This window comes from Typha latifolia, chromosome 8, assembly GCF_019914945.1.
Source record: "Typha latifolia isolate L0001 chromosome 8, TyphaL0001v2, whole genome shotgun sequence".
Taxonomy (NCBI): domain Eukaryota; kingdom Viridiplantae; phylum Streptophyta; class Magnoliopsida; order Poales; family Typhaceae; genus Typha; species Typha latifolia.
In genome coordinates, this window is record NC_133093.1 from 2,350,149 (window position 1) to 2,361,471 (window position 11,323).

General features: G+C 42.6%; 1 protein-coding gene across 1 annotated transcript; it reads right to left on the reverse strand.

Moving 5' to 3' along the window:
• Positions 1 to 5,579: 5,579 nt before the first annotated feature.
• On the reverse strand, positions 5,580 to 10,876 carry LOC140794128 (putative disease resistance protein RGA1). Its single transcript, XM_073146004.1, has 2 exons — positions 6,915 to 10,876; positions 5,580 to 5,930 (listed from the first exon to the last, which is right to left on the reverse strand). The coding sequence occupies exons 1-2, from the start codon at positions 10,668 to 10,670 to the stop codon at positions 5,925 to 5,927; spliced, it is 3,762 nt and encodes a 1,253-aa protein (XP_073002105.1). The 5' UTR covers positions 10,671 to 10,876; the 3' UTR covers positions 5,580 to 5,924.
• Between the last annotated feature and the right edge of the window lie 447 nt (positions 10,877 to 11,323).

Below are 11,323 nucleotides of genomic sequence, written 5' to 3' on the forward strand. Positions count from 1 at the left end.
TCGAAACTAATGAAACGCCGCATCCTCAAGATGGAAGCTCGCAAACGTCACCTTGTATTCTTCCGTTGTACCTTGGTATGTGAAGAATTGCTCTGCCTTATACAACCAATCGATCGGGTCGCCACCTTTGAATTTGGAGAATTCGAGACGCATGACTTGTCCACGGATGTCGTTGTCTCATTCTGGATCATGTCCAAGTCCTTGTCTAACCGGGGGAGGATGCACCATGAAGGATTAATGATCCTTCCTTCGGTTTTGATTAACTCGCCGTGGTTTCGAATTGTATTGACCCGCCCACGGATTTTGATCTCCAAGGTGGTCTCTATAGTGGTTCGCTCGTCGGATGGGTTCACCTGCAACTGGACCTGGTGTAACCATCCTTGCTTGCCTCTGCCCATAGGGTGGTGGTAGCAGCGGCTCTTGTGGGTGCAAAGGCTGAACCGGTGGTGGTGGTGGGTTCATGGAAGTAGACTCACGTCGTGGGGTCGATGGTGCGTTCCCGTTTGCCATGGCTTCCCTCGTCGCCCATAATTCCCGGATCATCTCCATCATCATCTGGTTGTTGATGGCCATTTGTTCGGAAAGAGACCCCAACACAGCTTGAACACTAGGTTCTTCCGTATTCTGATTAGATCGGGCGATTCCGCGGGTGGAAGTCCCCGCAACCGTTTTCCCCTCCTCTATTGGGAGAATCTTTTCTTCATCATCTCGCCGTGCAGCCATGGCTCTGGTGGTCGTCATAGGAAGCGCTTGTTCGAGGAATGGTGGCTCTAATACCAGATTAATACGATCTCCCCTTAGGCTAAGGTTCGATCTCTTCCAATTCTCTGATCTCGACTAGATTTGGCAAGAAAATTTGAAATAAGATCCCGAATGATTCCGCCGTTGGATCTATGGAAAATTTAGATATGTTGTAGCCCCAAAAAAGAGCTTTCGAACAAATTAAGTTTTAGGCAAATCAGATGTAGGGATCTCAAGATATTGTCTAATTAGTGGACGAACATCAGGGTACTTTATTTAGGATCCATGAATGGAGGCACGAGATCCTAGGTGATGGTGATTGGAGGTGGACCGGCATTTGTGGGGTGGCATCGGTGAAAAGTAGTGGTGGAAGGGTTATAGTTGATAGAAGGGTTAGAGCAAGTGTTGGATAGATTGGAAGAAAGGGAAGGAAAGGGTCGCCCCTAAGGGTCTAGGGTGATTGGCTAGTCGAGGGAGGTCAGAAGCGATATCGCCGGGGATTGAGAAAACGCGGCGTCGCTGGGGATTGAGAAAACGAGAGCGAAGAAGACGAAGGAGGCAAGGCAAAACTCAATTCTTCAATAATCAATAATCCCCTTTGGTTGCCTTCCACATCCTCTTAGAGGCTAACCAACAACTCAAAATTAACCATAAACTATATAATTTTGCCGACCGTGTTCGAATGCACCGAGTTCGCTCTTCTCTGGAATTGCGAACGCGATGCAGGCGTTCGAACACGCGATCAAACGCGCCTATTTCCCACTTCTCTGGATTTAGGAACGCGATACAGACGTTCACAGTGCGTTCGAATAGGGTGTTTGAATGCACAATGCACACTCTTCACCCACGTTCACAACTACGTTCGAACTCACTCCACCCGCGTTCGAACATGACTTACAGAAAACTCATTTTCATGGAAATTAAACACTAAAACAAGAAACAAAGATACTCCTAAAGTGAATTTATGCTCGAGACGACATCGGTGAAGTCTGAATCGTATCACAAAACCCAGTGGCTGCTGCATATAAACATCCTCATCCAGAAAACTATGAACGAAGGTATTACTCACAACAATTTGGCGAAGATGCCATCCCCTGGAGACAGCCAAAGCAAAGATCAAACGAACAGTGTCTGGCTTAACAACAGGGCTGAAAGTATCCTGATAATCGACACCATACTGCTGTGTGAACCCCCGAGCAACCAGACGTGCCTTATGTTTATCAACGGAACCATCCGGACGCTGTTTAAGCTTGAATACCCACTTACTGCCAACAACGTTGATACTTGGTGGACGTGGCACAAATGTCCAAGTACAATTCTTCTTAAGACCAGCAAACTCATCCTTCATCGCGAAGCGCCAAGCTGGATTTGAAAGAGCAAGACGATGAGATATAGGCTCAGCAAAGAAAGCACGACAATTTGGAGTATACTAAACAATGCCATCTGTGAATTTCTTAGGGAAGGTCTTGTTGGCGCGGAGGCGAGTAATCATTTGATGCACGGGTGGAGCATTAGCAAGAGCAGCATTTGGTGCAAGCTCGATATTGGCGACGCCTGCTACGTGACCAAGTGAATGTGCATTAGGAAATTGGGCTGAATCCGACCAAGGCGTGAGCGCTGAGGTTGCCGCATTGAGTGGTTGCTGCAGTGGAGGATTTCCTAGGCCAGGAGTCAAGGTAGCAAGCCTAGGACTTCATGCACCCGGGACGTCGATCATGCAGACACGCTGATCGTCTATCAGAGGCACGGGACATGGTGCAACTATAGCTGCATTAGACTAAGGGAAACAAATAGCGTCAAAAGAAGGGATGGCCGACCAAGGAGTGGAAAAAGGGAAAAGGGATTCATCAAAGACAACATCTCGCGAGATATACGCCCGGCTAGTGCTTTTGTCAAGACACTTATATCCCTTATGCATGGAACTATACCCTAAGAAGACACACAGTTTGGAATGAAATTGCAACTTATGAGAATTATATTTCTGAAGACTAGGCCAACATGCACAATCAAAAGTGCGAAGAAAGGTATAATCTAGTGTAATGAGAAGGTGTGTAATAGGGGTAGAATTATTAATAGTACGGCTTGGCATACGATTAATTAAGTAGAACGTGGTAAAGAAGGCTTCATCCCGAAATCTAAAAGGAATAGAGGAATGCGCTAATAAAGCAAGGCCGATTTCAACAATGTGTCTGTGCTTCCTTTCGGCTACACCGTTTTGCTTGAGGTATGGGGGCCATGACACAAGGTGAAAAGTACCACAATGCTGGAAATACTTATGGAGACGGTGGTACTCTCCTCCCCAATTGGATTGAATAGTGTGAATTTTGGAATTCAAGAGGTGCTCAACATGATTTTGAAAAATATAAAAGATTTGCTCAACATTTGATTTATGCTTAATGAGATAAATCCAAGTGTAGCGACTATAATCATCCAAGAAACTTACATAGTACTTGAAACCTCCAACAGAAGCTTGAGCAGGTCCACACACATCGGAGTGAATAAGCTCAAAAGGAGAGGTGGTGACACGAATAGAATTATTATAAAGAAGTTGATGTCTCTTTGCACGTTGGCATGCATTACAAACTGAGGACTCTTATTCAAAGGAGCAACCTAATTTATTGGATTTCAAGATAGACCTAGCAATGGTTGGAGTAGGATGCCCAAGACGTTGATGCCACTGAGAGGACGACACCTTGACACCGGACGAAGCATGATGAGGAGTGGTGGATGTTGAGCGGCCAAACAGCACTAGGTGGAGACCCCCTTTGCTTCTACTGAGTAGAAGCGTTTTCTTCATGGCCCTGTCCATAATAAAGAAAGCATCGGTATGAAATTCAATGAAAACATTTTATCAGAAACAAGTTTGTGTGTAGAAAGAAGATGTTTATTTATGTTAGGGACATGAAGAATATTTTTAAGAGCAAGGGAACGATCTAAGCCGGGAATTATAGAATGACCAATATGTGAAATAAGCAAACCTGCTCTATTGGCCACTTGAACCTGATCCTTGCCATGGTAGGGTTCCTAACTGGTCAGCCGATCAAGATCACTCGTCAGGTGATCCATTGCATTGGTGTCAATATACTAGTTCGTGTCAACATTGTAGCCTCATCCAGTTGTGGCGTTGTTGTCGCCGTGGAGTACATGGTTGAATTTGTTACGATAGTTCAGGGCTATATGGCCGTAGATGCCGCACACCTAGCAGCGAAGGCCATTGTTTTCCTGCCACGGCCACCGTCACCACCACCACGGTGGCCACCACGATTATTGCCGAAGTTGTTGTATGGTAGTTATTGTTGTTGTTGTTGCAGCACGAGGCATTGGAGGAGTGCTGGCATATGGCGTTGTTATTGGACGAAGAAAATTCCACCGTGCCACCCGTCATGGCAGCTTGAGCTTCATGCGCAAGCATGTAGGAGTACAGCTCCTAGAGTGCCACCGCTCGCTGATTGCTCAGGACGGTAATGGTGGTGAGGAGATCACCGTGGCCCGCACCAAGGCTGGTGAGGATGTAGACGATCACTTCTTCATCAAACATGGGCTGCCCGATGTTTGCCATGGTGTCAGCAAGGGTCGTCATCTTCTGGAAGTATTCAGACGCGCTCAGGTCGAGCTTCTTCGTCGTGGAAAGTTGGGTGTGGATCTGGATGGCGTTCTGCGATGTGGGGGCGAGAAACATTGTGTGGAGCGTCATCCACACTTCGGTAGAGGTGCTAGCGCGTGTGAGTTAAGGGAGCACGTCCTTAGTCATGGAGGATAGGAGGCCACCCAAAATCGTCTGATCCTGGATGATCCAATTGACACGGGCAGAGTTTTCCACTTAACTGGCGGCGGTGCCAGTCCTTTCAGTTATCGTGGCTGGCGGCATGGGAGTGGTGCCGTCGAGATAACCAAAGAGCTGGATGCCCCGGAGGATGGGGACTACTTGGGCCTTCCATAGGAGGAAATTGGTGCGTCTTTGCCTACAAGTAAAGGCGTTGGCGAAAGAAGAAGTGCTGGTCATGATAGAGGCGCTCGGGGAGGAGACTAGGGCACCGGTAGTGTTGGAATCAAGATTGGAAGAGTCATGGCGAAGGAGATGGGATCTGGCTTTGATACCAAGTCAGAGAACCTATTAGCCGCAGAATCCCCAGAGGGGTGTCATTCTCTTTATATAGATAATGATACATGGTAGGGTGTACAACAGAATATATCTTCATGATCCTATACAATCAAATCCTTTTATCTATACATAAAACCAATCCCTTCAATTATGCTATGCCATAATTCTCATGCCTAGTAGATCGCTGTCTACTATGTTTACGAAAATTACTCCAAAAACTCTTAGCTGTTGCTTCAAGGCATGATTTCTTTTTTAGCTAGCAAGGACTTGAGTTCAAAACATTATTTTCAAAGAAGCATAAGCTCCACATACTTCGTTCCCTACCCAGCAAAGAAACATAGCGGTAGCGGTAATCCAGTGAAGACGCTCGATAGATTCCTTCTTGTTGGGAAGATTGAAAAAACGTTGATCAGTTCAACATTTGTATCGTTAAGCAAAATTTTTTTAACTACTAAATGACTAAACTAAAGAGATTTATATACATAAAACGTTGAAATATTAAGCGTTTTAAAACCGGACAAAAATTATGAACTATAAATTATACCCAATTTGGTAATAAATTTAATAACAATCTATTTTGGTAAAAAAATAAATTTATAACATGACTAGTTTGGTCAAAAACTCGACAACTTGAAATGTGCCACCCTGAGATGCTGGATAACGAAGTATTTCCCACTTGGAAGACTTACAATTAATTAACTTAAAAAATTCTACAAACCCACCACACGAAAATGGATTGGTACAATTTCCATCCTCATGTTCAACATCAGGAGGTTATTTTATTTAAAGAAAAAACATAAACATTATAATCCCACACCTCCTAGTCCACTGGTTAAACATTATAACCCCACACCAAATAAAGTTTCAACATCCAAAACAACAATATCACATCACTTCACCACAAAACTGAACAAAATAAAGCAAGCAAAACAGTATTACCATCAAAATTAAGACAGCAAAAACAACACATAATCAACCAGGATGAAAGAAAGGAAAATTTTCAAAGATCAACAGAATCGTTTCTTCTGTTTCTCCTTTCCTTGAATTATCAGCTTCCTCTACTCCAGAGCGTCCGTATTCTTCATTCCTGCCCAGCAAAGTAACATAATATTAATTAGACGTAGAAGCTCCAATATGTCCCTTCTTGTCAGGAAATTGAAAATTTATACTATTTCTATCTAGCCAAGTGCACCAGTTGACCACCACAATATCTACTTAACACTTCTTATCTTTTCAACATCATGAGTTGATGGTCTTTTGGGTTTTTGTCATGAAATCACACTTCTTATTTAAAACCTTCAAAAAGATTGAAATCTATATAGAGCAATAATCAATATCGGTTTTTGAAACCTAATTAAAACAAAGAAGCAAATAATTTGATATGGATCTATCCTATAATGTCATTCAAATATGGTTTTCGTACTATTCTAAACCGTATTAAGTGAAACTATGAAAGCATGACATCAAGCCAAACTATTTCACCACCGTATAAGCACAGTAGGAATTGTACAATTCTTTGGAATGGGATCATAAAAGAATCCACTTTTATTTCAACAAAAATAACGATGAAGAGGCATCATCATAATTAGCTGAATTATTGATATCAACTATAAGTAAGTTTCTAAATTTTTGGAAAAACATGTGAATCTCATAAAGTTCTCACAAGACTAATCTGAAATGAGAACTCGAAATTAAAATTTTGCTACCTCATTTCTGAATTACAAACTGATTATTGACCAAATAGAAAAATCCAAGTAGTATTGATGTTACTGAAACATCTAACGTGTAACATGTTTCTCATTACTCTAAAATGACCAACCAGAAAAATAGTTAATGAGAGAGAACGTGCTACGATCGTGCCTATACGAATTTAACTAACTAAAAATTTAAGAAGAATGGGCATCCTGGTGCACTAGACTACAGGGAATGCTATAAAGGCACAGAAAAGTTTCATTGGATATATAAAAAGAACAGACAATGGAGAAATGTAAATATAAGGACGGACGAACGGGAAATTCATTGCTATATCCCGAGGAATTAAATATTAAGGGGATGGTGAAAGAACTCATACCCGGGTTTGACAATTGTGTTCTTCTAGAGTAATAGTTGCTAATTTCTTCTTGTTGTAAATGCCTATTTGTACATCAGGGATGTGTTGAATCTTGGGCCAATCCGGACCGGAATCTCGTAGGCACCTCTCTACCAACTTTGGGGAAAGGCCATATAACTGCAGTTCTTTTAGCGACGATGGAAGTTTTGGCACTGACTGGAGCTCTCTGCATTGGTGTACTCGTAGAACTTGGAGACAACAGAGGCTTTGCAGTTCTTCAAGCAGGAACTGCCAAGAGGATACATCTCTTATATGTAGCTCTTGCAGCAAGGTGCAGTTCTTCAACGCCCATTCTTCTAATGCTGAGGATCGGATTCCAATACAGCATTCAAGATGCAGATTTCGGGCGGAGATGCTTTTCAATGGCACAGTGCATAGCAGCGAGGGATCGTCGATGTGAATCTCGTCCAATATTAAGGAAGTTGAGGAAGAGCGATGTTCCGCTAGCGACGTTAACAATGATGATGTAGCGTCTGCAATTAAACTGGGGCATTTGTTCACTTCCAAATACTTGAGGGATGGGAGTGCTTGCAGACCCCCCAGAGATTCTAGCTGTGAGCAATCCTTAATCGACAGATGTTCTAGAGCTTTCCATCTTCCAAGCACTTCTGCCGAGGGAAGGGATTTGACGTTTGCACAGCCACTGATAATCAGTCCAATGAGAAAGTCGAGGTCTTGCGGAGCTTTGTTGGGTAATGGATCGAGTACATCGCAATGCTGTATAACAAGGGTGTGCAGCGACGAAGGAAGGAACCTTCCTGATGTTGAGTCGTTCCACAGTTTCGGACAACCCTTTACCTTGAGTTCCTTGAGAGAGGTGAATTTCTCGAATCCTCCGATAGGTAAATGTGTCAGCTCACTACAGTTCTGGATGAACAACTCCACGAGAGATGTAAAAAGCTGAGGATGCAGTAACAAACCCTCGGCGAAGGACACGAGGCCTCTACAACCGGAGATGCATAGTGAGGAAAGAGATGATGATGACGATGATGCCTCTTCCTGGTCGTGCCACAGTTGTGGAAGAGTAACCCAACTCACATTGTCAATAAACAATTTACTTAAGCCACAAGGCAGATTTGGAAACACTCTCAGCTTGGGGCAATAAAAAACATCTAGAGTTTTCAAACATGGAAGCCATTGGGTCGCTCCTCCATAAAACTCTTCTAGTGCCGGCATGAATTCAATTGATAGCAGTTTCAGTGATGGGAAAACGCAAACCTCAGTTCCCTTGTTGGGTGCACTGCCAACCGACTTTAATGAACGCATGTCGGATAATTGTAGAGACGCAAGGTAGGGTAGCTGTCCAAGAGGTGATAGGTCTTTCCATCCATCGCATTTCCAAAGTTGAATAGATACTAACTTTGATAGAGATAGAGATTGAGGAGACATCCAATGTGGACTCCTACGGCCCATATAACATTCTATTCTTAGTTTCTTGAGATTGGAATGTGGTTCAACGGTGTCAAGTACCTGCTCATCAACCTCAGGGCTTCTACTAGATTCATCATATCCCTCGGTCCAGTCTAAAGTCAGTTTCTGGATGTGCTCTTTTTTCTTCAAATTGGCTTCAAAGATATCTTCAACCCTTGATACGTTTTTGAGGCTCTCAATAACTAGTTCACGGAGCTCTTGCAAGTTTTTCAACTCCAAAAAGTTATTCCCATTCACTGCAACAATGAACTTTTCCAAAATCTGAAGTGAGGTTAGTCTCCCTATACCTGATGTTTTGCCCCTCCGAGTATTGGGAGTACTTAGGATTCTAAGGTTAATAAGGTTGTCGATTGAATCTACTGGTAAATCTGAGAAATCACGGAGGAAACTATCATGATAATACAAAAACCGGAGGTGGTAAAGATTATTCACTGATTTAGGGACATGAGAAATATCATGATTAGCTAAGTAGCGGAGGTGTATTAGGCTACTAATACAGTCATCAATGATATTGAAATTTCCCACTACCAATATGCATAGGCTTTTCAAACCTTTGAGCACCTTAAGAATGTCATCTTCACTGGAATCTGAATTTATCAAAAGTGTGCGCAAGTTTTTGAGTTTGATGATCTCAGGTATAGGAAGAGCAACAGAATTATTAATTGATAAGTGACGAATACTTGTAGGTATACTTTTGGGCCCAGAGCTCTCATCAGTTCTAAAGCATTCACCCTGGGAAACAAATTCTGCAAGCTCATGGAGTAGATCATGCATAACATAGCGCTCTCCTACGTAATTCATTTTACAATCAAAAAATGATTTTTTCACCAGATCATCGAAGTACTCATGTCCTATATCCTCTGGTCGTCTATTTCCTTTCATAGGCTTCCGAACCAGACCTAGAGCCATCCACATGTAGATAATTTGCTCCTTATCAAACTCATAATCTTGATGAAATATGCTACAAAACCTAAAGCAAGGCTTCAAGTGTGAAGAGAGATGCTGATAACTTAGTCTCAGAGCTGGCATTATGTCGTTCTGACTTTGTTCTAGTTCCCAAATTTCACTATTTAAGATATCTTCCCAGTGCTCATCATCTAAATTGTTCCTCAATATCCCTCCCACAGTCTTTGCAGCTAAGGGGGACCTTTTTAACTTTTCTACAATTTTTTTTCCAATGTCTTGCAGTTTGTTATAATTCTTGGGGTCCTCATCACCAAATGCACAGTCCTTAAAGAAATCCCAGTAATCTTCATCACTCAATCCCCTTAAGAATATAGGTTCCATGGTACCCGTCATTATCTTTGCAACTTTTTCCATTCGTGTTGTTAATAAGATCATGCTTCCACCCTCAACTGAACTGAAAGGTGCTAGTAACTTACCCCAACTTTCTCTATCATCATTCCAGACATCATCCAACACAAGCAGGACTTTTTTGGACTTCAAGCTTTTTAAAATCTCCCGCTGAAGCAAATCAAGATTATCCGTGGTATGTTTTCTATCAACTACAAATCCATAAATCTTCTTGGTAAGTGAGAGGACATCAAAATTATTAGAGACACACACCCATATCCTCTGGCTAAAGTGCTTCTCTATTCTCTCATCGTTGTATACAAATTGTGCAAGAGTAGTCTTCCCAATCCCTCCAACCCCAACTATAGGTAGAATGGAAAAATTCCTCCTAACAGATGCAGAACTGAAACTCAGCAATTTGTTTATTATGTTGTCTTTCTCATCATCTCGCCCAACCACTTTGTGTTCAACAGGTAAAAGGGAACTAGTATCACGGTTACTCGTGTTCGAAGGTTGCTTGTGCTTTAATTTGCCCACCAAATGAACAAAATGCCCTACATCAGCTGCAACCTCATCTAATCCCTTAACTATATTCTTCAACCTTTCTAAAGTGGTATCCTTACGCACGGCACGCTCAAAAATAGTTTTGAGGCGGGAGGCAGCATGACTCACCTTGCCCTTCTTCCCCTTGATTTCTTCTTCCAGTTGGTAGTAGTCCATCTCATCTATGAAGTCCTCTGCCTCGTCAACCGCATCTCTAAACTGCCACAACCAACTCGCCAGCTCTGGGTTCTCCTCCTTGATATGGCCGCTATCGACCGCGTCCATCACTGCTTGGATCTTGGGAAGGGCCTTCTCCAGCCTTTTCAGCTCTGCCTTAAGGCCGAGCTGCCTCTTGAACTGGTCCTCTTTAATATAGGATATGAGGGAAGTGATGAGGTTCCTAATGATGCTCGACGCGAACCATCCACCGACTACCAATCCCAACGCCATGGTGGAAGCCACGAAACGAAGAACAAAGAGAAGTGCTAGCTCTGCTTCTCTCTATCTTTTAGGATTAACAAACAGAAGAGAGCGTACCTCCTCTCCCTTGCCCTCTCCCTTTTGTTCACGTTAACAACTCCTTCAAAGCTTGACTCCTGACATCAATGTCAGTGCCCCCATATCCTATTTCACGACAGTTAAAATATCACAGAGAAAAGGTCATACGTATAAGAATAAGTGCATTAATTAAAGCCATTAAGTGTAACAGTTGCAACATCAATGTCAGTGCCTCCATTGCACCTTCCTTGCAACTTCGCAACTCAATAATAAGCAAACAAGTAGTTTTTCCTCTATATTTAAGTGTAACAGAAGGACCAAACCTGGTCTATGGGCAAGGCGGCAATAAGTTTTATAAGGAGTTTTCAAGTTGAATGTGATCGAATGAGCTACCTCATGTTAAAGCATTTGTGGTTTTTTACTTTAGGAGTTTTCAAGTTGAATGCTTAGCTAGGGTAGCACTCGGGTTGGCATCCTTCACTTGCTAATGAATAGTTCATGGCTCACAAACACTATAAACGAAAGGCAATTAAATAAAAAGACTTGCCAATTAGTAAAGAAGTATGACCGTTTCATTCGTTGGAATTTGTCAGTAATTTCACGAA

What these genes read in the sequence shown, in the direction of transcription:
- LOC140794128 (XM_073146004.1), bottom strand. Translation starts at nt 10,670, where the DNA reads ATGGCGTTGGGATTGGTAGTCGGTGGATGGTTCGCGTCGAGCATCATT.